The sequence below is a fragment of the Hydractinia symbiolongicarpus genome, chromosome 9 (assembly GCF_029227915.1).
Source record: "Hydractinia symbiolongicarpus strain clone_291-10 chromosome 9, HSymV2.1, whole genome shotgun sequence".
NCBI classification, from domain to species: Eukaryota; Metazoa; Cnidaria; class Hydrozoa; order Anthoathecata; family Hydractiniidae; genus Hydractinia; species Hydractinia symbiolongicarpus.
Genome location: NC_079883.1, coordinates 27,242,534 through 27,269,035, shown reverse-complemented (window position 1 = coordinate 27,269,035; position 26,502 = coordinate 27,242,534). Strand labels below are relative to the sequence as shown.

The 26,502-nt window shown below is 33.3% G+C and overlaps 1 protein-coding gene across 2 annotated transcripts; it reads left to right on the top strand.

Moving 5' to 3' along the window:
• The first annotated feature begins 702 nt into the window (after nucleotides 1–702).
• On the top strand, nucleotides 703–24,036 carry LOC130656358 (uncharacterized). 2 transcript variants are annotated; one of them, XM_057459196.1, is made up of 15 exons: nucleotides 709–885; nucleotides 8,564–8,650; nucleotides 8,762–8,845; nucleotides 10,096–10,188; nucleotides 10,848–10,991; nucleotides 11,122–11,147; nucleotides 11,271–11,458; nucleotides 12,174–12,256; nucleotides 13,898–13,969; nucleotides 15,113–15,191; nucleotides 15,398–15,448; nucleotides 16,492–16,521; nucleotides 17,491–17,582; nucleotides 19,894–20,002; nucleotides 20,372–24,036. In XM_057459196.1, exons 1-15 carry the CDS (start codon nucleotides 865–867, stop codon nucleotides 22,108–22,110), a joined length of 2,898 nt encoding a protein of 965 aa, XP_057315179.1. In that variant the 5' UTR covers nucleotides 709–864; the 3' UTR covers nucleotides 22,111–24,036. The 2 variants fall into 2 exon arrangements, with proteins under 2 accessions (XP_057315178.1, XP_057315179.1); XM_057459195.1 differs by having other exon boundaries at nucleotides 703–885; nucleotides 19,894–24,036.
• The last annotated feature ends 2,466 nt before the right edge of the window (nucleotides 24,037–26,502 follow it).

The following is a 26,502-nucleotide window of genomic DNA, read 5'->3' as shown; positions in this document are numbered from 1 at the left end:
GAGCTATATACAATTCCTTCACGTTTTAAGTTTATTGGGTTACTGCCATATATATATATATATATATATATTCAAGCCGTAAGATTAAAAAGAGAAATATTCATAATGCGCATGGTCAAAGCCTTAGTGAATTCACTTTGTTTACTTCCTTTTTTCAATACAGAAAATTAGAGAACAACTTAAACTGCGAAGAAGAGAGCTTAAAAATGAGCATTAAAAACTATTTCCAGGCTTAGACCATGGCTTAGATGGGAGTCTCTAAGCCATGGGCTCTCCTGGAAATAATAGACAGGGTGTATCCCTTGATATTTGCCAGGCTAACCATGTAAAATATGCACATCTATCTATCTATTTAAAACCTGTCAACCATCATCTAGCTAGATGATGGTTGACAAGTTTTAAATAGCTGGGAGTCAAAATATTGTCAGAAGTCGTCATCTGCTCGCAAAATATTTCGTGTTGCTCAAAAAACTGTTGATCGGACGGGATATAAATATAGGTTGTTGGTGTAACATACTGCATACTATGTATGTCAGTACTGTATAAAACAAATTTCTCAAAATAAAGAAACGCTTTCGTTTCTTATGCCAGTTTTCAACGCAGAACCTGGTACTTTCTGCTTTGTCTTGATTTATCACACATTAATAAGTTTAACAAGCTAAAAATGTTCCGGGGAGGCGAGAAAATTTTAAACGATTAGAATATAACCGAACGCTTGCTCATGCGAAATATAGACAGCACCAGTCGATCCGGATTTAATAGGAATGTGATTCGAAAGCGAAAGCCTAATTTTTCGAACACAAAAATTTATGTTGCAGTTGCACTGGCCGCCCAGTCAAAAGATCAGAGGAGTCAACGATTTTGATGATGGAAGAAAGAAAGCTGGTAGATTTAAGTTTGTTTTTAGTCACCACATTAAATATTTTTTTTAAAAAAGTAAGATAAATAGCTAGCTAACTAGCGACCTAATCCAATAAGTTTTATTATGTTAGTTACAAGACAAAACATTTTGTCAATGGCCCACTGCGGCCACAACAGGCCTACACTCCCGTCACCAGGAAAGGCATGGGTCAACAAAGTCAGGCGCTCTGACAATTTTTTGACAATGTCAGAACGTTAAATATAAAAGAAACAATGCTGGGGGTCTATGCCATTGCTTCAGAAACTTTTGCTACCAAAACAAGTTGTACATACACTAATCTGCCAAGTTGGTTTCCTTAACAAGGTCGTGACACAAGGGAAAATATCAAGTATCGAAAATATCAACGTTAAGTTTTATTCAAGTAAGGCCACCGTCAAAAATATATTTGGTTAGCGTCATTTCTGATTACAAAAGTGAGTCAGTTGGTCGGATAACAAATTTTCCTAAAAAATTACAAAATACTATATTTTGCAGCCATATTTTGTTATTCGTTTTAAATGTACGCCAGCTGTATTTTTAGCCTCTGTTTTAAGTTCGATTTTTGTCAGTCAAAGTTGTTCCCATGGTTTTCTCTTGTATTGCCGTATAAATGCGAAGCAGGAAAATATAGCACTGAGTAGCGTAGCGCAGTCCTTTATCAAAGTAACATTCGGATGTAACAACCGTAATTTGGAGGACCGCTGAAAAGGTAAATGGTGTATTTTGTTGTGTGTCGAAAATGTTCATGGATTGTTTGGTTTATTTTTTACAAGTTTACCGACTCGACTTTCACCTTTCAAAGTGAGTTGGCCAGGTGACGCTAACCAATTATATTTTTAAGGTGGCCAGTACATATTCCTCCTAAAAAATATTCTTGAGCATTTTGATCGGCAGAGTTGAGTTTCTTCAGCTTCTTTCTCGTTGCTGTACCTAAAAAGTATAAAACGCATTTTTGAATGTTGCAAGCATAAATTAGCCATAAAAAATCAGGCACATTGTTTATTACATTATTCACGGTTGATCCACTATAGCATTGCTTTTAAACCAATCAGCTTGATTTTACGAGAGTTTTAATCAATCAGGATATTTTAGAATCATAATAAACCTTTTTAATCAACATGTGAGGCGAATTTTAAGTCAATTTTATTTGAAAAATATAATCAATAAAAAGCTTATAAAGCTAACAAAAACAAATGATACCGTTCGGTATAAAATACTTAAAAAACTTTTTGCCAATGAATTGATATGAAACAGTTTTTTTTAAAAAGATCTCGGAGACATTATTGAAGATATTCAGTATTCATATTACTGTGGAAAGTTTATCATTTCTTGAACATGATAGTTTAGTAGGCGACGTTTCAAGAACGGGTATAGAAAAGAGCAAATGGATTGTCAATCTCTTCAACAGACAACTCACGAGAGAAGAAACAAACCTTCAATCAAAAGGAATGAATTTCTGCATGACACCAGCTTCAATTCCAAAGAAAGAAATAGTTGCGAAAGTGGAAGAGGCAATTAAAGATCTACCAAAAGAAGAGGCAGACACAGTAAGAGCTAAAGTAAGCCTCACGCTACAGAAAAGCAACACACCAAAGGATAATTTGCAAAAATCTGAAAGACTGTCATTGAAGAATCTAAAGAAGGACAAAGATATCATAATCCTACCGGCAGACAAGGGGAGAACAACGGTTATCATGAATACACTTGACTACATCAACAAGTGCAACGAACACATCAACAACGGGCCTTACAAACTTCTCAAGAAAGATCCCACAGAACTCATCAAACGAGAAGCGAGGAACATCTTAATGGAGTTGAAGAGAAAAGAATACATCGACGATAAGCAGTATTACTGACTGAAACCTTGTGATGGACCACCACCACGATTTTACGGACTACTAAAAATTCATAAACAGGGAAATCCAATTCGACCAATAGTCTCCTGCACTGGAACACCGTTATACAACCTATCAAAATTTGTTGCTTCTATCCTCAGCAAATTCACAGCAAGTGACCACAGCAAAAACTCAAAAGAATTTTCGGAATACATCAGAGAAATAAAGATATCAGACGACGAATGCATGGTATCATTTGATGTCACATCACTCTACACAAATGTTCCCATAAAAGACACCTTAAACATCATTAAAGACCTTATCGAAAACGATGCTGAATTCGGTGAAAAGACAAAGATTCCAGTACCGGATTTTCTGCGTTTGGTCGAACTTGTTCTAACCAAAACATGGTATCTGTTTAATAAGAACTTCTACACTCAAACAGACGGAGTTGCCATGGGAGGCCCTGCATCATCAGTAGTCGCAGAAGTAATCATGCAAGCACACGAGACAACAGCATTAGTCACATCAGAGAGACGTCCAAAGGTTTGGAAAAGATTTGTTGACGACGTATTCGCCATAATCAAAAGATCTCATCTAGAAGAATTCCATGAACACATCAACGGCCTACATCGACAAATCAAATTCATTGTTGAGCTTGAACACGATGGAAGTATCGCTTTCCTGGACACTTTGGTCAAACGCAAGAATGGTTCCATTTCAGTTTCAGTGTATCGTAAACCAACACACACTGACCAGTACCTTAACTTCCAATCAAACCACCAGAAATCTTGCAAAGAAAGTGTCATATCTTCATTACTGAATCGTGCCAACAGCGTTGTCAGTGACAAACAGGAGAGGAAAATAGAAATTGGATGTGTAAGAAATGCATTAATCGCAAATGGATACAGTCATAAAGTCATCACGCAAGTAGAAAATAAAATGAAGAGAAGATGCAACGGAGACAACAAGGAAACATCAGAGGAATTTATCCCATCAGCATTCCTACCCTTCGTACCAGGTACCAGCGAGATCCTTTGTCGAGTTTTAAGGCAACACAAGATCAAATGCATTCTTACCTCTAAAGACGCCCTAAGAAGCACTTTGTCTAAACCAAAAGACAAAATAAACCTGGAAGAACAAAGCATTGTTGTTTACAAAATTTTGTGTAAGGATTGTGATGCAGTGTATATAGGCGAAACAAAAAGAAAGTTTAAGCAACGAGTACAAGAACATATGCGCGCAGTGAGAAACGGAGATGTGAAGAAAAACGAAATTGCGGACCACAGCTGGAGCAGAAGTCATCAGTTTAATTGGGATGAGGAGAAAATCATTGACAGAGAATCCAGAACAACGGCCAGGAAGATTAAAGAAACCATCAACAGTGTAGAACGTAACAAACACATAAACAGCATCTCGTATCAACTTCCTGAGATTTGGTTACCAGCCCTACAGAAAAAGTAGTTACCTACATCCAGGTCCGAAAATGTTAATTACCGTAATTAACTGTAATTATCAGCTCGTTTCTGATGGGTTAATTTTTATGAATTTCGATCCTCTGCAATTATATAAGTACATGCGCAACATCATTTTACTTTGCCCAATGATGGGAGAAGGATCTCCCGAAACGTCGCCTACTAAACTATCATGTTCAAGAAATGATAAACTTTTCACAGTAATATCTCGAAGTCAATCCCTAAGAATTCGATTTTTGTCCCCGAAATTCTGTGTATAATTTGAAAACACCATGTTTTCAGAAATTATTTCTTGTGCGCCGCAGCGTAATATTTGGCTCATTTTTTTACTATGTTGTGTGACTGGATTGACTTGTCTAAATCCGTGCCAGAAAGTTCTTGCAGATAGACAAAGTAATGCTGCCAGAAATTCTGCGCTTTTAGTAAGTTTGGCTAGGCTTCCAGCATCAGCACCCTGTATTCAAGGACTGTATTAATAGCCTAGTTAACTAAATTCAAGGATATCAGATTCAGTTTCTCTCAAACGAAAGCTTAGACGCAAACACATGTCAGAGCAAATCCCTAAAATTCAAATCCACCTTATAGCAAACCCGAAATTACAATCAACCAATGAATGAAAAGTTGGTGTGTTCACATCTTACCTTCTATAAATAATACAAGAATTAATTATATTTGGCTGAGTGAAACCAAAGGAGTTCTCAATATTGATCATGTGAGCAAAGAACAATAGAATTAAGCAATCAAAACATGCGGTCAGTATTCTGACCGCAGAAAAATGGCATAATATTTCCCACAATACGTATTCTGATTTCCTGGTGGTAAGAAAAATTATGCTGGGTCTCCTGGTTGTAATTGGTAGCAAAAAATTGCACTTTAGTGTCACAAAAATTACCCACCCACCCACCCAATAGTGTCTTTTGACTATTGTTAAATTTTGTTGCAAAAGAATACCTAGTTTTATTATTTGACCCCTCCAAACTCAGTGGTCAATAAAAACTGGTCAATAAAAAAGTTTTATTGTTTACGTTTTTTTGTGCTATTAAACACCAACATTTATTGATGACTCGTGCCCCTCATTTAAATGGAGTTTGCGCATTATTTTAACTAGTTCTCAGTTCCCTTTGTACGTAAAGGGATCTTGAGGTACTTTTACAATTTGGACCCAAAGGTTTTCATAAGAAATTCCCAATGACATATCCAATTTTTGTTAAAAGCTCATTTTACTCCAGATATAGCTATCTCTGAATTTTTCCTTTGTTAAAAATTTTCAAACTATCCTCAGTCTTTTTTTTGTGACATGTGACCCTATTACAGTATATAAAATTTATGCCAACGCTCAAAATTAAGACTTTCATTCACTAAAATTATGACTTTCAAAGCCAAAAACATTTAATTATGCCTTCGCAACAAAGTTAAAAAAAATCTACAATTTCCAAAATAGATCACCATGAACGCTGTGTGTTTCCTCCTAAGAACATTTAAATACAAAAATGTGGGGTAACCAGTTTCAGATTCGGAGTATGCAAACCGCCTTCCCAGTCAAAAAAATGACAGAAAATAATACATAACAAATGCATAAATATTGAATTTTACTGCAGCAAATAATTGTCGAAAAATAAGTTGGTCATTACGTCTGCAAATGAGTGTTGCCAAATTACAAAGGCTGTAACTGGCCTTAACCCTATTCCTGCTAAAGGGAAGGGTGTGATATGGGCTTATAAATACACCTTGATACTTTTGCAAACTTTTATTTGCCTTCTGAAATAAACATTCTGAAATAAAAATCATACACAAGTGTGCTACATGTTGAACGATCAGTAAATTTCGCAACCTGTGTCTCAAAATAAAAGTGCTTTGAAATAAAAAAAAGCATGCACATTTATTTTTTTGTTTGATTGCTTAGCTATGGGAGTGCATATGCATCAGATGAAATTTTAGCAAAAAGTGAAGATATAATATTTTAGTTTCGTTTTGTTTTAATGGTCTGTTTTGATATATGGGGACAGGGTTTTGGAACAAATCGAACAATGTCTGTTTTGCATGTCAAAGGTTTTTTCTTCACCGCTTCAAGGTAGGTGAGCCTCTTGTATACGAAAAGTCATTATTATTCATTATTATCAGTATCATGAAGAGATTTTGTTGATAATTTGTTGTTCACAAAAAGGCCTTATTTCATACAATATGTTGATAAATCTATATATATAGTACCCCTTAAATGTAACTTTACAGGCATAGGTGTAACAACCTCATGTTTATATAAAAGAACTTGCTGGTATCTTTTGCTAACACATAAACGTAATTACTTTCTAGGGTCACTTTAGGGCCAAATACAGTGATTTTTATCTTTTATGTCATTTGTAGGGTTATTTTCTCATTACACTCTAAAACGAAAAACTTTGTCATTATTATTATAAAACGAAAAACATGAGCTCTGTTGTTTAATAATAGATTAACAATAACAATGAAACTTCTAATCCTACTAAAAACTTGTGCGAAGGTGAGAACTATTGTGTATATGTAAAGCTCTGTTAATATTGAGGGTCTTTATTTGTGGTAAAATTCATCAGAATCGAAAGTGCTGTTTTGCATTTTGGGAATAATGTGATTAGTTTCAGGAAATCTTGGGGGTTATTGGACAAAAAGGATCAATTTTATTTGAAAAGTATTTTTGGTGAGTCGGGTACAGGAATCAAAACACTTTAACTTCATGTGCATGTATCATGCATGACACACACAATCTGCAATGCTATTGTCATCTTGTGATAGTAAAACATGATCATTATTCTAAGATTTTGATGGTCACAATGGTTTGTAATGTTCATGTTAGATAGCAGTGAAATAAATTCATTTCTAATCATAAAAATGCCTATATGTTTATTTTATGTTTTTTTAATTTGTTGTGCATAACTTCTTGAGTACAGAATCATGTGAAAATCAGTTTGCATATTTCGTAGTGAAGTTTATTATTTTTTTTTTATGTTGGAGACAAGTGGACTCAACTATATCGACTTTCTCAGTCTTAAACGTTCTTCTCTCTCGTAGCCAAAGTAAATAATGTATACAAAGAAAAGTCTTTCCAAATAAAGTGTTTCTATATCTCTCAAGTGTTGAAGATTTGCTGCAACTTTTTTTGTTTTCTCTGGTCCCATTTTAATTTTTTGTAACGATTTACAGCAATGTTTCCCTTTGAATGTGTCTTTCAACACAGGATCAAATCTGCTTCAAGATACTTGTGGGGTACCTCAGGGCTCTTGTCTAGGAATATGTATTTTTTTGGAAGGTTATAATTGGTTCAGGATTTTTAACTTGGAATGGTCGACCTTGTTTTCCTGCCTGTTTTGTTAATTGTTGATTTGAATTAAAAAGGTTATTATTTAAAATGAAAAGTTTTGGTATAGGTTTTTTCTGAGGTTTTAATACTTTCTTGTTTCTAAAGAGTTTCCTAAAAGGGTTTACAATTTATGTTGAGTGTTATTGAATGCAGATTGAATATGTACAGTACTGTGAAAAGGTTTGTTAACATCGTGGCTCGTGTTTATTTCATGTTACGCGAGATAGCCCACTATGCATATTTTTTTTTAACAATCGTGGACCTCACGATCATGTTTCGTGGACAACACAAACAAAAATTAAACATTGCACCATGGGATCCACGATAGATAACTTGTATTGTAAAACAACAAAGACTGTATTAGTTTATCAATTAAATCAAAACTGATAGCAAAAAAATAAATTAACACTTGTTGTTTTAATTTGTTGTCATAAAGCTAGCTATATAATAGATTTTAATCATTCGTGAATCAAAACAGCATCTAGTATTTCTATCGGCGCTTTTTGTTCTTAAACTTTCAAAATGCGATTTAAAAAGCATTTCTATCACTGCTCTTCGTTCTTAAACTTTTAAAATGCGACCTAAAAAAGCATTTCTATTGCTGCTCTTCCTTCTTAAACTTTTAAAATGCAATTAACGAAGCTTTTCTGTCAGGGTTCTTCTCCAAGCAAAAACTACAAATATGCTTTGTTAAACTTGATAAAACCTAGAACAAACAAATTAACTTTAATGAAACACTTTTTTGAAAAGAAAAAAATTAAATTATACTGGATAAAGAAATTGTGGAGCTCGCAAAAATAATCATGGGAAACACGATCCTTCGTGGAGATAATAATATTAGCGTGGTGGCCACAATTAAATGTTTGAATGTTTGTTATATATACATAAGGCCACGATTTTATCATGGTTCGTGTGCACCACGCTCGTTAAACGAACAGGATGTTAACAAACCTTTTCACAGTACTGTATGAAATATTATATTTGATATTTCACATACAATAAATTTTGAATTCTATTATAGCGAATGCCACCTCCACACCTACAGGGTCCATTGCTTGTAAAGGAGAACACCTTTTTTGGAAAAAAATGGCAACACAGATTTATCATGGTATGGTATTTCATAGCAACTTACATTTATTACCTTTAATTCGATTGTGTATATATATGTATTGATTTAGTTAGTTGAATTATTTTCCTTTTTTGTTCATTTTTCTAACAGGTTCTCCCGAATAAGTTTCAAATATGTGAGAATGAAGATGAATGTGATAAAAGAAATATTATGAGGGAATATAATATAAACGAGGTTTGTGAAATAATTTTATCAACAGAATCTTGTATCCAATTTATTGACTGACTTGCTTCCTTGCAAACATTAAAACAAAAACCTCGGGGGTTAACATAATGCTGTGCATGTGGTTAGTAGGGTAGTATACAAAAATTAATTTGTGTTAAATTTCCCAATTATTCAGAAAAAGAAAGCTAACTATATTCTCTCTACAGTGTTAGATATAAACATTTTCCTAGAATTTGTGCTGAAGAAGGTTTCAATCTAATACATGAAAGTACCACCTCACTATTTAGTAACCTTTTAAAAAACAATGTATGCTGGTATTGTGTCATAGTTATTATCAGTGTTCTTAGTTACAGTAGGAAATAGGGGAAAGACATCAATAGTGGCAGCCACGAAGAAAAATAAAATAGATAGATTTTCTCTTGATACCACTATGTCTAACATAAAATTCTATGTAGTTACCAATTAAGCTCACTGGCTTCAATTTTGAATATCTAAATAGGGTTCCTATACCTCCTAAAAATCCTTAAATTCCCCGAGTTTTTGTGAAAACTCCTAACAGTATCCATTAATTTGTCAGACTCTGTTTTTATTATGGATTTTCTTTTGTGATATATAGTTTGCTGCATCAACTAATGCGGAAATGAAACCAATCCCGTTTGTCTTCCTTTTTAAAATTCCTCTGACATCCTTGATTTTCATGATCCTCGCAATTCTAAGTTACTTTGACTAATATAAATTCCCTAAATCCTCCTAAATTCTCCTAAATATCCTTGATAAATTAGTTGCAAAATGACTGAGAACCCTGCTGAAGTTTCACCATACTGTGTTATAGAATTTGCCAGAAAGTTCATACAATAATAAAATTCAAAGCTGAACGTGACAATAAATCTGACTGTAACTAAAGCCAAATGATCATAAAAATGATACCAAAATTTTTAGTGTCATTGTACTTGTTTATCGTATTTTCCATTCTTCCAAAACAGTCTTGGATCAACTGTGTCCTAATTAAAAAATAGAAAATAGGTAAAACAAACATTTCAAAAAGCTTCATATTCACCATCAAATAACCTACAACCAATAAGATTTTGTGTTGAAAGATGTACAAAAAATAACTTCTTAACCCTGACTGATTGATTTACCCTGATTTTGTTTAGTCATGAATTTAATTTTCATGTCTATTGTTTTTATTTTGTTGTTTGTGTCGTTGTTGCCTTGTGTATTTTAATTTTTTAATATTTCTTCCATTACGTTACATATAGCTTGATGCGTTTGAAACAATGATTCCTGGTAGTTCGAAAAAGTATGTTTTTAAGTTAATCAATGATGACATAGAAGAATATTATGCTTGTGAGGTAAGAACTTTTTTCTAAATTATCTTTCATGGTAATCACGAAGGTTCTTAGTGTTATAACTTTTTTCTTCTCGCTCCTTATTTCCATTTTCATGTTTTTGTTATTTTTTGAATTATTTTTAGTCTGTGGTTTTTAAGAATAAGTTAAACATTAATTAAGATAATCTCCAGAGTCAAGTACGACAAATCTGGTTAGCGCCTCTTGTTTTAAAACGTCTCCTAGAAAGTACTCACTGCACAGAGAAGACTTACTGGATAAGTATGTTTGGGACTCGCTAAAGTGAAAACTGAAATTATTGCAAAAAACTAATTGTATGTACTCATGAAAAGGAAAAGAAAATGCTTATTATTTAAAATGAGTGACTCATTGCCAATTTAAAAATTTCTGGAAACCTTATAAAAAAAATATACTATTTCACTTTCTATATCCTTTGATTGGTAGCTGATTTTACAATAATCCAATGATTGTAAAATTGTTTGTTGAGTTCATGTACTATTGTACTATAAATATAATTGTACAAATAAGATTATACATAATTGTAACTTTCACTTTCTTCAAAGAATTAAACCTAAATAGCACTGTGAAAGTGTTTTCTGAAAACAAAAGATAACCAACGTTGAGTTTTAAAAAAAGTGGACAATCTAACTATTCCTTTTCAGAATGCTGAAGATTTGAGATCTTGGACAAAGAACTTAGACATATTAATATCATATTGGAAAAGAAAAATGAAAATGGTTGAAGAAGAAAAAAATAATAATTATGATGCTCCTCAAGAAGATAACTTAATGCAAATAAGTGAAAGTGTAGGAATTTTTAATTTGTTCCAGATTCATCTCTTATCTTAAAATGGAAATATGTTTCAAGTTTTCATGTGACAGAAATGTATTATTTATTGACTATAATTTATTTTTTATTCAAATTATTTTTATTTAGTTACCTCGTAGCTCCAATTCACTAAGGTAATCTCTTTTAAAATGTTTTTTATTTGGTTACCACAATTTTACATAGTTTGGATTTTTGATAAAGATTTTCCAATAACATTCTGTTATATATTATATTTTATATATTATTATATATTTTAGCAACACCTTTCAAACGGTGGTTACTTTAATCACAAAGGAATACAAAGTTAAAGTTACGCTGCTAAAAACTGCTGTTTATCATGATCTTTTTACCGAGATAAACAAAGAGGCTAAATGTCCTAACTGCAACACATGCCAAATTCGTGAAAGGGAGGCTAGACTAGTCGTCGTTAACCCTCATGGTCAGGGTATGCGTATTTTTGTAACTATTACTATTTCACTTGCAGGAGTAGTATTGTTTTCTCACCCGTAACTAACTATCTGTGTCCTAAATGGTCAAATGCAACGTCATCAACCCTTTGTTACACAAAGCTTTATTGTAGAAAATCGCCACCTTGGACTCGAACCCACAACCACTTGATTTCCACAATGACACCTTAACCGATTGAGCTATTGCACCATTCCATGACCGGTCTAATTTGGCAAATTTTACATTTAAGAAAATCCTTAAATTTGTTAAATTTGAAACCACCTGTTTGAACTTATTGGCTTGTTGTCGTTATGTAGACACATATAGAAAGTATTTTTTTCTTCAATAAGCAACCTCTTCTCCAACAATGCTCTTTTTGAATAAATACTCCTAAAAAAGATTTTGTCAATAAAAGTTGTTCTTGTTAAACAAATTCCTATTCAGTCATTATTTCTTTGAAGAACGTGATAATAAAAAAGAAAAATAGAAATAGAAAATAAACAAAAAAACGCAGTAAATTCAAAAGCTGACTATGGAAAATTAAGCAAAGACCTTATTAAGTAAGCATTAATGGCCTAAAAATACAGAATGTTAAAAACTAATATGCCCAAAGAATCTTTTTGTAGACGATCTTCTTATTTGTGTTGAATGATATGAGGTTGGCTATCACTCCAAAACCTTTGTTTCTACGTAAGTATACCTTTTGTTGTTAGTGACTTTCGTGAAGAAAGATGAAGAGCTTTATAAATATTTTAAAGCCAAATGTCAGTTCTTCTTGATGGAGCAGAAAAAAATGGTATGTGCTACTTTGGTTTACACTATGGATTCTTTTTTATATAAATTACTTGTGTAAACATTATCATCTTCCTGCTGCTTTGTCGGGAGCTTGCAACACAACAGAAAGAGAAGTTTGTCACTATAATTTGCCACCTTAGCTATTTTAGAAATTGTCAATTATCAATGTAAACAAAATAAATCGACTTTGCATTATTACACTGAACAATGTTGTTTATATTTTAGACGGAAAGGTTTTTAGTTTTCATAACATTTTTTTTTATTCTTTATTGGAACTTGAAACCTTTGTTTTTGAAAAAATGCTCAATGTAAACTCTCTATATAAAACTGACCGCAATTCTGTCAAAAAATATGCAAAGATTTAGTGTTAAAAAGCATGAAAGTTAGCTAGTCGCTTAGTACGGATTGCTTGAGTTGCTTTACCAGTTTTTTATGGTAATGCAACTCAAGCTATCCGTTATTTTTATTTACAAAATATGAAACCAATTATATATGTTATACTTCTAATGCTTCAAAGGTTTTTATTGGCTAAACTAATCAATATTTGTTGGAAGCCTTTATTGCTTATTCTGCCAAGCCAAAAGAATCTGCTGAAGTTCCCAGCAAGGGAAAAAAATGTGTATGACAAATACGACCAATATTAACGTATAGCGCGAAAGAGAATTTGTCACATCTGGCTCCAAGCTTGCTCAAGTCCCGAAAAGAGCATCTGAAGAAAGGGTTATATAGTTCGGGAAATATATCGAAATTCAAACTACAGTTCTAGCAGACACCTTTTTATATTATCATCAAATTTGTAGTTAACTGTTTCGGTTTCCACCAGGGTAAAATTTTCCTTTCTTTAATGACAAAATTTTCCTAACTTTTAATGACAAATATATTTTTACTGGCTTCTTTTGTCATCAACATTACCGAAGGGTCTTGCAAAGACCTTGCAAAGAATGAAATCAGATTAGGTGACGTTGAAAACCTTGAATATCCATCATTCTCTAGAGAAGAATCTCGAAACCTTGTAATATGAATACATCCAAAAACATTTCTGTGTAGTTATAAAATATTGCCTTGTATTAGGATGTTGTGTTTACACTTTCTTAAATAATTAACTCCCCATAGTTGTTTACCACTGTCATTTCATGTCAAAAGCCACAAACCAATGTTTCAGCATAATGCTGATAATAAAAAATGCTGCACAGTTTTTTACGCTGTGATTTAATCTATCGAAATCATTTTTGTTTTGTTGTTATTTATTATGCTTAAGTAAGGAAACAAATTATTTTGCAGAACAAGTCGAGTGGTTCCACAATTCTTTATTTTGCAGAATAATCTTGTGGATAATTACATTTTCAAGAATTTGCACAAATAATTTTTGAGGATGCTAAAAGTTCTGTAATTCTGGTTGAATCAAAGCCTTTTTTAGTATTTTCTAAAAACGAATACATTAGCTTAGGTCCTACAAAAAATCAAAATATGAGGAAATAAAAAAAATTCACGGTAGAAACAAAATATGAATCATTTTACAGAAGAAACTATTACTATCTATTACGCATTTCTTCCACTAATATTTTGCACCCTTAAGGTAAATAAAACCATTTTTTTTTTACTGTAATGTTTTGTGCTTAAGCTTCGAATGTTTTTATTTTAGTTACTGGTTGTATTTTTTGAAGATGAAAAACTTTTAGGAATTCCTGTTGATTACAACATAACAACAAACAAAGTATGTTGAAACTTTTTTGTTTGATCCAGTGTTTGTTTGAAGCCTGTTGTTCGAAGTCTTTGATCTGAAACAATTTCAGGCTTTTTGTTCTTATGTGCGTGGTGGTACTTTTATATTTTTTTAGTTTGAGACATTCTTCAGGATGGCCACAAGTCGTGCCAATTCTAGAAGTCATGAAAAAGGGAATTTTTTTACATAAAGGCCTCTGCACCTTATTATATTAATTCCCTAGTTTCCTTATGGTTCGCATTGTCTTTCCAAAGCGTGGCCTGACGCTAAGATTTACTAAATTAAAAAAATTGCAAAACAGGGGTTTATTTACATTTTTCGTATGGATGTACCCACTGGCAAAGATAACATAACACCATTTTACCATCTGCAACAGATCACAGTGTAGTTTTCGTCGCTTTATTTTCCAGCGTTAAGCTTTGTCCGAACACGATAGTAAACAAAGCGCTTCATTGGTTAACGTAAACAAAGAAGCTTATTGGTTCATATTATAAAAGATCTTTAAACCTTGTGCCCATGTAACACAAAGAAAAAACAAGCAGAACAAGCAGGCGCAATGGGAACGAGAAGACTTTTGCTTTCATTTTTGATTTAATTCCAGAATATAGTTCAGTGAGAGAAATATAAATTTCTGTTTATTCTATAGGTTAATTTAGTTGTTTCCTTATTTAGTGCCTTTATTTTAACATAGTTAATACTTAATTTATTCAGTTGTATGGATAAATCTAAAAGAATTGCTATCAACATGAAACATCTTTCCAAGTCTTCGTATTCTTGGAACATCAGATTAATTTTTTTATTTTATTTCGCATTTAGCATGAACAGCGCACTTTTAATTCGTATTTTAGTTTGTACATTTCTAAACGCATAAAATAACGTTAAATAAACGGGGCGGGAGGTGATTCTTTGGACATCTAGAATACTTTTACAAGATATAATTCCTCTAAGCGTACTGTTAAGTTTAATAACTCGAATCTTCTCTATTTCTATAATAAATATTAACATTCTCCTCAAAAAGCCTAAAATCTAAAGAATAGCAAACATGTAAAATTTGAAATAACTCCACTTTGTACCTCGTTGATATAGTAAATTAAAGTAAATCAAGAAGTCACTTGTTTGATTGCTTTCTTTTAGATCTTACAACTACCATCAGTCACGAAGAAAAACAAACTACTTGGACAAGTCAGTGTAGGTTTGTTTTACACAAAAGAAGGTGAGTCACCTTAATGTACCTTAATGTGCTGTTGTGTAGTGACGTTAAAAACTTTCTTTTTCGACTCAGACTTATTTGTTTCCTGACGGTTGCACGATTTCTGTAGTTATTTCTGTAGACTTGTTATTTTAAGCATGAATAATTTCATTTTTTTGCAGACGATTTGTAAGAAGCCACTGGTCGTAATTTATATTTCTCTCTTTAAGGTAACGAATCTTTATGTGCACCCGAAGAAACTCCACTTTGTTTTTTCTATGGTCAGTATGTTGGCTAAATTATTTTGTTTATATGTTTATTTTGTTCATGCATTCATTCATTCATTCATTCATTCAATTCCTTCCTTCCTTCCTTCCTTCCTTCATTCATTCATTCATTCATTCATTCATTCATTCATTTATTTATTCCTTCATTCATTTATTCAATCGTTCATTTATTCATTAACTAGTCGATAAGGCCCGCGGAGAAATCCACTTAGGCAGATGGGCAATGGAAAAATAGGTTGCCTTAGATGTTTTGCTGACGTCGGCACAATTAAAGTAATTTATTTTATTTTTTATTGTAATGTGTAAGGGTTGAAACGCTGATCAAAATAATGTATAGGATGATATGTTTTCGAGGAACACACAAGGAGATATAAGGGTTAAAAATTTTTTCTGACGTCAGCAACGGCCCATCAAAACCTAAATATATATTTTGGAAAATTTGTATACCTGTTGCCTTTATCGCATAGATCGTGAAACGCTGATCAAGAAATTGTATAGGATCATGTACTTTTGACAAACGGTTGCCGAGATATTAGGGTTTGAAGGCTTTTGGATGACGTCATTAACCCATCCATTACGAAACGGATTCGGGGACCCAGGTTTGGGAATATTACCCTAATTGGTCCCAGGTGGTCCCTAGTTACCCACGCGGTGAAAAAACATTGACGTCACCACCTCGTTTCCAAGTTATTTGGCCTCAGTGTTATTGACGTCGCGCCGTAACGTCAGAAAATTCATTTTTCGGCAACATGAAAGAAAAATGAACAGATCTACTTTGCCTGTCACAGAGACACGGAACTGGCGTATTATTATAAGAGATTGATGTTAAAGGACTGTTGGCGTCGCGCCGTAACGTCATAATATTTAACATTTGAGACATACTTTTTCGTCAACCTCAAAGAAAATTTCGGCGACATCAAAGGAAAATGACGATCAAATGATCGCCACTATGACCATCACATACACTTCGTATTATTATATTAGATTTATTCAATCATCAATTCATTCATTCATTTAATTATTTATTTTTGTTTTAGATGAATCTGGAAGACCTCAACCTAACCCTGGTAGGTAGTTTATAATCCTTTGTAATTCACAATATTAGTGTTTAGGAGAGATTTAAACCTGAAATAAAAAGAAAAAAATAAATAAGTTTGGGATTGCCACGCTTCCTCAAAACTCCTCAAAACTCCTCAATTTCGACAAGTCTCCTCAACATTCCTTATATATTTCCCCGGAAGTTGATTTTTTTAACCGCCTTTCTCAAATCTCTTTTTCTGATTTTTTTACAAGACTATGGTTTTCGCACGCTTTTCTTTTCAAAATACATATAAATGCTATGAGGACATTGAAATAAATTCTGAACTATTCTTAATTTTCTTTTGGAAAATATAAAAATGTCAATTTTTTTGATAAAAATACTATCATCTTCTCAAAAAAGCTTGAAAATTCTCATCAAAAGTCCACAAATCTGCTTAAATTTAACTCGAGTGTCGATTGATTTGAAAGGAGTGGCATCCCTGAGTTCTAATCCTGAGTTCTAATCTAATTGTTTAAATATTATTAAAGTTGTTGTAAAAGTTACAGGGGATAAAAAATTTGAATAAAAAATGCTGGGACTGAATCGTCAAGAAAAGGTATAGAAAAAAACTTTTGTCGTTTCTAAAAAGGTTATTTTTTAAGTAACATTTCAAGGCTGTAATAAAATACAAATGTAACTATTAAGGTTAACGACAGAATTATATTGCGATTTTACAATGATAAAAATCAAGAAAATAGTGGAGGAAATGGTGGAGTAAATAGCTTCACAGAAAATAGGGAAAAAATATTGCGAGAAAAAATATCAGAAAAAAAATTGTTCAATAGACATAGTCAGTATATGATTATCTTGTACTTGTCTGATTCTTTATTCCCTGCCTGGGAAAGTATTAACATTAGAACGGTTGGTTTTTTACTTCACAAATGAAAATTTTTTTGTTTTGAACAATGATTCCTCTCATGTCTCGTAGCAAAAATTTCGTCCTTATATTACTTAGGAAAACTGACGATTAAGGACAAGACGTTGAGAAGGGAAACAGTGCGACCTGATGAGAGTTTAAAACGCCAAGTTGAAGCTGCTAAGTTGCGGGTTTGTTGTTTGCGTTTACAAATTTATTCTTTTACATAGAAACTACTTTTACCACAAAAATACACTATGTTCCAATTGGAGGTCACGTCCATATACATGTCAACGCATGTGACGTCGAATGAATGTTATTGCTAGCTGGGTAGGTTTTATAAGCTTACAATTTATGCTGAGCAAATGATGGAAGCAGCGGGCCATGCTATTGGACAATGTCTTTCGCAAATGATATGGAAGCAGTTTTACTTATCGACGCTAAGAATGCTTTTAATCATCCAGTTTTGTTGCACAATATGCAGTATCTATGTCCAACGCTGTAAATTTTTTTTACAACTGCTACCAAGTTCTCGCTTGTCTGCTTATTTGGACCACATAAGGTAACCCAATAGCTTTGGCGACTTATTCCTTAAGAATAGTTTCTACCTTAAGGGAATTAATTTTCGCGGTTTTTGCAAAAAAGCGGAAAATAAGTTCCCGCGAAATTTCACAATCGACTTAATCCGCGAAAATAAAATCCCGTAGAATTCCAGAGAAAAAAAAGGGAATAAAAGTTTCCGCGAAAATTAATTACCTTAAGGTATGTAAACGCTTATTGTGAGTTGGACAATAGTGCAGGAATGTTGGCGTTTCTTGGTGCAAAGACCGTAGGAATAGCTAACAGCATGGTTGTTTTGATTTGATAGAAACTTGTTCTAAATATCGATGTTATTCAAAAGCTCCTTACAACCATGTTATAGTTAAGGATGAATATTTTAAATCTGCAAATGAGATTTTTGTATGGTTTGTTGAATATACAGTCACATCGCGCATTCAGTTTCATCTTGGAGCTATTACTGACAGTCAATAATACAAAGATAACTATGTCACTATCTTTGACAACAGACGGGTCGTGGAATTATTAAACACTGCTGCATATAGACGTGACTACAAGGGAAAATATACGCACTGCATGAGAATTATCGTCGATTGGTCCTTCTAGATTAATAGAAATGTCCCGAATGAATCTGCACCAGCTGTCACAGGTGTTCATTTGTGTGTGGGAAATAAGCGATGTTTATTTACGTTTTTGTTAGATAAGATGGATGTTGTGGGTTAAGATTACAGGTGGTTTTTTATACATCTAGACAAGAATATTGCATCTAGACAAATGACACAATATTTACTTTATGGTATTGTAAATCAGAAGAAAACCAGATACAGTTTAGGATGATCTCCTTTTGTGAAATCAAGAATGAGTAAAATAAAGAAGAGAATTATTGAGTGGAAGCCAGGAGAAACTACTACATCTAAATAAATCAGGGTCTAGAAAGTTCAGTTGAAAACACTGCCTTTAGTGGAATATAGTTACGTTTTGGCGAAATAACGCATTGTGGAATTGGCAGTCTTTTGAGATATTTATGGCATATCACGAATCTTTCAGTTCGTTGTAAGTGTGGAGATAAGTTTGAAGTTTAGCGTTTATATGTTATAGTTTGGTTACAGTGTGAAACGATGCATCAACAATTTAAGCATTGATTCGCGAAAGATGAATGGGAAAATCTGTAACACGGTTATTTTTTTCCTCTCTTCACGATAAATAGCAACATCGGAAATAAATGCGGATTTTTTTATTCTTGACTCTCCGAATTGCCCGCGGCAAAAAGAAGATTGGACCGGGCGACTGTAATGTATTGATTGAAAGCTGAATTCAACTTTTCTTCGTTGCGGTTGTTGTTATACGTTTAAGAACTGTTTGAAGATAAAGTAGCATTTAACGACATCGAAACAGTTGAACTAGCAGCGGCAGAATTTTAAAATATTTCGATGTGAATTGTGGACATAAGTTTTTTTCGCAGCTTAGCTTGTCATTTAAAAAAAATAGGTACGACTACATTGTTTTTTTTATAAAATTAATAACAGAAATGCTGACATAAGCATAAAAATGTTATGTTTGGGTTGTTCTTTTGACATTTAACGAACTCTAATTTCAGCTGGGAAAAAAGGAAATTTGATTACAATACCATTTTCGCACTCTTTTTGACCTCTATTCAGTGGCACAATATTAAAAATTTTACCAATAGTATATCTCTTAGAAGAATACAATAAAAATTCGTACTCACAAAGGTTATACCTGCTGCGTTTATTCATCAGGTAGATAGGTTAAGATAGATGACATTGATTCGACGTACGTTGTGACACGTATATGACCGTGATTCTTGAAAAAAACAAAATCGCCAAAAAAACCTTGTCGTTATGAATATACACAGAAAGATAAACAATTCTTTTATTTTTTTAGACTAACTGATTTGAAACTAGCTACATTAAATTTCTGTTTCAGGCAAAAGTGAAAGATAACGATTTCATCAGAAATCAGATAGCGCTGGACCTGCAAAATCGTGAGAATGGTAAAACCGTTTCGGGTTACCCGCCTGAAACCGGGGGACTTGGTAAGCGATCGTTATCATTCAATGTAGTCTGTGACATGGTCCATCCCGTTGAAGCCCTAAAAATTGAAAGAAAAGAGCTGGCTGTCCGTAGCATTAAATTATCGTCAGGTCAAATTATCCAAGTCACAGCTGACGATGATGAATACCATGATAATACACCGGTATACTCTTCATCCCTACCGGAACCCTCAATATACGATCCAGAACGAAAATTAAGAAGCAGGTCCAGTGTATTGACAAACAGACACGAAAGAGTTTCCAATCGTGAATCTGTTGTTTTTGACACATCCGACATGGATCCTATGACGTGTATGCCAATTATTAACTCGGACTTTAACATACTTAAACGCATTGATGGTTTATCTCTAGATAAGAACGAGGCTGAGGAAACTATGGCCGCCAAGACACAAGATGAAAAAAGTCCGGAAGATCAAGTGACTTTAGCGGGTAAGAAGGATGAAAGTGTAGAAGACAGAGAAGCACCGACTGATTTAAGTTATGGTGATTTTCCTACGAAAGAAAATATTAATGTAAAAGGATATGCAAGCGAAGAAGAAATTAACTATCCCGACGATGAGAAGATTGACACAGGTTGTGTTGATCATATTGAGGATGATTCTCTGGTATCAAAAAATCCAGAGAATGAGTGTTCATCTGATAAGATTGATATTTTGGTACATCCCGCTGATGATATTGTAAAAGAAGAGCCGGATAAACGTTCTCCATCGCAGTCACAAATTGATCAAAACTTAAAAGAAAACACCAGACACGTGAAAAAAATAAAACCGGAAGAGGTTTGTAAAATGTGTGCAAAAATATCTGTGGAAGATCGACCCATCTTTGTGAAAAGTAAACACACCATGAAATGGGTTGTTGACAATGCGCAGAAAGACGTGCGTGCCCAGTACATATGTTTGATTGACACCCATCTACGTCATCAAGATGGCTGCTGGCAAGCCGTGGATGATAGCTGTCTATCCAACGATTTGGAAGATTCGCTTGATAAAGGCACGACAAAGTTTAACATTGGAAACAGTATATTTTGCACGTGGGTGCCAACTGAACGAGGAAAACCTCCAAAGTGGATCGTAAGAAAAGTCCTGCGGAATGACCCTATTGTTAAGCAGAAAGAACCTGTCCAAGAGCCTATCGAATCTAAAAGTTCAGAAGTTGAACCTGATCCTGTAGCCATTATAGAGGAATCAATGTTAGATGATTCCTCTTGTGAGAAGGACTTTGATGGTCTTGAACGACCAGCTCCCGTGTCTACTGTTGTGATTTTGCCTTCAGTAGAAAAGATGAAACAAAAGGTTTCGGAAATGAAAGTCGACGTGAAAAAGAAAGCGAAAGATTTCGTTGACACAGTGTCTCAACTTGATTTTTCTATGGAAAAAGAAACAGAGAAGGGGGAGGGTGATATTACATCAAATGAAATTATTCAAGTAAGGTTACTGTACATCCAACCGCTAAAGGAAAGCATCGAGAGGATTTGCTCGCTTTTTGATCATGCACCCTTGACACAGCGGCATATGATTGGAGACGATTTTCAGTCGCCGGACATGGGACGACTAATTCGAGGCGAATTTTGCACTATCATAGCCAATTTTCTCCGAGTTGGTCTGACACAAAAAAATGTCATCAGCAAGTTGTTTCGACGTTCTGCGCAGGTGTCAATGTGGAGTTTGGTAAAAGAATTTTCCATATCGTTTAAACGAATCGAGTTTGTATCGATTATTAATCATATCGAGTCGTCTCGGTTTCTATATCACGATGATATGTGTTTTCGATTTTTCTTTTGTGAATTGTTAAACAGAAGCACTGAAGATGGAAGCGAAAAGTTGATAGTGACTTGGTTTAAACTTTTCCCGCTAGCCTCACAAAAAGCAGCAAAGTTTTACTTGGAAAATTCATTTTGGCGTATGGAGTACAACATGGTTTTTAACTCGCTTCTCGAAGAAATCATCCTCTCTTTAAAGCGTTTCCAGGGTTGCTCGTTTAATCTTCACATCGATTTTGAGCATCGAATATTTCAAAACAATCAAGAAGAGAGAAGAAACGTGTTAGCACAACAGATGACAGAAGAAGATACTGTTTGTATGATGGAATGAGACAATTTCGATCCCATGACCCTTTACCTCAGGAGGTTGGGAACTTGTGATCGTGGTAACATTTTGTGTAGATTAAGTGAGTTCAATTAATTTTATTTGTTGAAAGAGGTTTAATCGAGAAGAAAACGTTTTGAGCGGATCATACACCAATTTACTTCCAGTATTAAAACAATGGTTTAAAATAACGCAGAAGCTTTTCGGATATAATTCTTCACTTCTATGTCATTATATTCAACTTTGTTTAGAATTGGTTACCCATTTGTGAACCAATTTATGCTATCTAAAATATATACCTACAATATAAGTCATTCGAATAGCGTTCACACGTTTTATATATAAGAAGCCCGTTAAACATGGAGATGGGATATAAAGGGGCTTTTAGTTGCAACCCGCGAACTATTAAAAATAAATAAATTGATAAATTGTCACGGGGTCAAATTTTTAAAATTTTCAGGAAAAATCCATTAAACTTAAAAACACCCAGGGTTAGTTAAACCAAACAAATGTTTCTTATAAAAACTGTGTGTGAATATTTTTAAGAGCACTGTCCCAAAAAAATATATTTATAAATAAAATAAGATTTATTTTTATATTAATATTTTGTAACGACAATTTTGATGCTAATTAAGATTTTTTTGAACTTTTTTTATGTTTTTGTTACATGCTCATATTATTTTTCTACGATAAATATGTTGGCTGATAATTTTGTACACATCCTACGGTGCGGATATTTCATGCAATTTGAAGAAAATGTTTACGATTCAAGTTTACAATCCAAGTTTACTTTATGCATTTTGAATATTTTTAACTTTTTTGTGTAAATGTAATTGTGTAATAATCTGGTCATGAATATACATAGGCTAGTCACGTGATATTAGTTTGTTGTTTAATGGCGCAAAGGAAACAGTAAATCACAGAAAAGTCATTTTGAAACAGTGTATTCTTGATTGCTTGATGATGAAGTTCGGATTTGAGAACAGTTGATAGTAAAAATATGTAGGAAAAATTTCGTCTTAAAATAGTTTCTCTTTTTATAGTCATCAAGGACATTATTAACGAGTTTCTTGTAACCCTTCATATGGTCTTGATTTTATCCACGAGAAATTGTCTGCTAAATCTTCACCCTAATGTTTTAAAAATATTATTGTTGATATTGTCTTAAGAGTGTCGTACTTTTATTTTACTTCAACATATATTAAAAAATTTTTTTGCAAATGTAGTTAAGACGTTTCCCTTTTAAATCATATATATTTTTAAAAATTATAAAGTTTAAACGCAAATCTCCACTAGAAGATTTTCACCACTATCGTCAAATATTTCGCGACGATACGTACGCTGCAGCGAAAAAAACTTTTCGTCAAGTTTTAAACCAATCAAAAAAACAGAAAAACTTTGTGGTTTAAAAATAATTTAAAGATGGCATCCGAAGAGCGCTATCGTGTTGTGTTGTCCGAATTAGTCCAGCAACATCTTAGTGGAAACCAAACAAAAAGAAAATAAATAAAAATCTTCTTCGAAGTAAATACGTTAACATCAGCCATTTTGAATTTAAACAAAAAATCGTCTGAAAATTAATTTAATTGCGGTATGCTTCTTCGCTACTGTAGCTACTTCAGTTTCGTCACGAAATTTTTGGCGATCGTAATAGGAATCGTTGTGAAAGTGTTTTAGTGGAAAGTCGCCTTAAGGGAAGATATTTTTCTATGTTGTATGTTGGACACCTTGTAAAATATGTAAATAAATGATGTTTTCCATTGAACGGATCACGCTTGGTAAACTCAAAACGTGAACCGGAAAATCTTAACATTTACCATGGACGTGTATTTATTCGATGGATAACAGATCTGCACTTAATATTGTATAAGATTGATAGAATAAAGAAGCATCTTTTGGTATTAATCTTTCCAAATAATGTTTTATATCAAATCGGTTTAATTTTTATCTGATTTTACCACGTAACTTGAGGGAAGAAATTTTTGAGGAAAGAAACTTTTCCTTGTGATTTTAACCCCATTTGCAAATTAAAGCTTCGTAGAGCTAAAAATTTTTACTGCATATCGCAAAAATAAGTTCGAACCCGCGCAATATGTTTTTTAAAAACGAGTGCATTGGAAATTTTTAAAATTTCCGGAAACAAAAATTAAGAAAAAGATCTTTGAATATATATTTTACAACACCTTTCCTTGTTATTTTTCTTATAGAATATTAAAAATGTAAAATCAAAGCACTTAAAAACAAAAATAAAACGTTCCAATCGCAAAAATAAGTTCCGTATTTTGCATCAAAAACCTCTCAATCGCAAAATTATGCTTTGCTATACTATTTTTCCTAAAAAAAAATCTCCCTTCGAGGTGGAATTTTTTTTTATATAAAATTTTAAGATTTTTTCGTGACTGCACAAGAGTAAATACCAAAGTATAATATTTCATTATTTCTGTAATTATTAAAAACACGAAATACACAGTACTGTATTTCTATCTTAATTTCCTTCTGTTAAAATTTAAATTTGCCTAATTCATATTTATATCTATTATTATCTATTATTATTATCTATTATTTATTATTTTTATATCATGTAACTATCCTAGGCTCATAAGGTTGGGGATGGGAGTTTTCGCGGTTAGGAAACTGTTTCCTAGGGTGCATTATGTGTAACATAACCATTTTAGCTTTCTTTGTTTTCGTGATAACTTTGCTCTTAGCGTAATATTCGAGGAAAATACAAAATATAATAATAACATCATTTAAGACATTTTGAATTTTGCGGATGCTTGATGACAATTTCGCAGGCTGGCGATTTTAAATTTTTAAAAACTGCGAAATTCTGCAAAAATTTGCTCCCGTAATATTTGATAAATGACCCATATCAGAAACACTCTTTCGATGATACTTTTAGGACAGAATGTTCTGCGGTTTTGGACTATTTTCGTTTGTATTCGCAACATTCCAAATCGAAAAAAATTTCGCAAAATAACAGATAATTCTAAACTTGCAAAAGTTTTTTTCTACTATTTTTTATTTATTTTAGCTCTGTCAAATTTGTGCGATTTAGAAAATACTAAAAAACATATAAGCAGGTAATGACACCAAAAAATTGAATTCAATGCAACGTTTGCAGAAATATCAAGCTTCAAGGGCTGAGCTTCTTTGCAAACAATAGTTATGCTCAGTCAAAGAGGCTGTTCTGACCCAACTACGGACACCGGCCCAACCTTGGACGCTGGATTTGCCCGTCAAAATACGGGTCGGTGCGTTCGCAGTTGGGATGGCTTATCTATTGACGGGCCTGGCCCAACTTTGGACAAATGTATGCAAATTCCTCTTAAGTTGGTACAGGCCCAACTATTGACAAAGTAATCTCCCGCTTTTAAAACCGTGTCATCGGGTGGTACAAACTCAACTGTACACAAGACTTTTGCAATTTTAGTAAATGTGTCATAAGATGAAACAGGCCTAACTATTGACAAACAAATTCCTATGCTTCAAAAAGACTGTGTCACAAGATGGGACAGGTCCAACTATTGACAAAGGACACTTGTACTTTTAAAAATCATACCAAAAAAAGGGACAGGCCTAACTATTGAGACATTTTAGGGACAGCCACAGCATTGGTCAGTCTGAAGACTCCCAGACTAAAGTTTAATCTTGTACTAAGCAACACACTATTTAAAAATCTTTTTAAATTAAGTCATAAATTCTACTTTTCTTAAAAATTGAACAAACTTAGACATAAATTGAAAAATAAATTTGATAAATGGGGATAGGTAGCACTGCCGGTAGAACATTCAAATTATGTCCAAGTGGTTGTGGGTTTCATCCCCACATAAGACTGTCTTCCAGCTGGGCAAGAATTTCAAAAAATGTTACTGTAGCTCAAATAGGAGCTTTATGTGTATTGCTCGGAAATGGTGAGACTGTTCACATAAAATATAAATTAAAACAATATCTCTTTAGTCACAGTCACAAGTCTCTTTTTTTTGAATATGTAACAAAATAAAAATTGCACAGAGTTGCCAAGTAGTGTTGTTTTTGCTACCCACAACAAACTTAGTCGTGTTCTAAGTTGGGTAAGTATAAGGTTGACTTGTTGCACATATCTGTGCTACGAGTGGCATTTCCGTCACACCCAGGAAGACATTCGGAATAATCTAGATGCATAAATGAATTCTGGTTACAAAAATGTTAAATTAGAATTGTTGTTGGAAGTTTTTGTTAACAACAACGTTTTCAGACTTTAGAAATATTTTTTTTTATCAGTACCATCAAATTGATTTGATTTTGTAGCTTGTTACTGTTACAACAAAATGTTGTGAGGAACTTACACTGGTGTAACAAGTAAACTTTTAGGTATTAATAAGTAGCCTAAATTTGTTACTATCACTTGTACAAATT

Excerpts from the sequence above, each read along its gene's own strand:
- LOC130656358 (XM_057459195.1), top strand. The coding sequence starts at position 865 with ATGATGGAAGAAAGAAAGCTG. Across the intron at positions 16,522-17,490 it reads AAGACCTCAACCTAACCCTG|GAAAACTGACGATTAAGGAC; the intron begins GTAGGTAGTTTA and ends TATATTACTTAG. Across the intron at positions 17,583-19,893 it reads TTGAAGCTGCTAAGTTGCGG|GCAAAAGTGAAAGATAACGA; the intron begins GTTTGTTGTTTG and ends TTTCTGTTTCAG.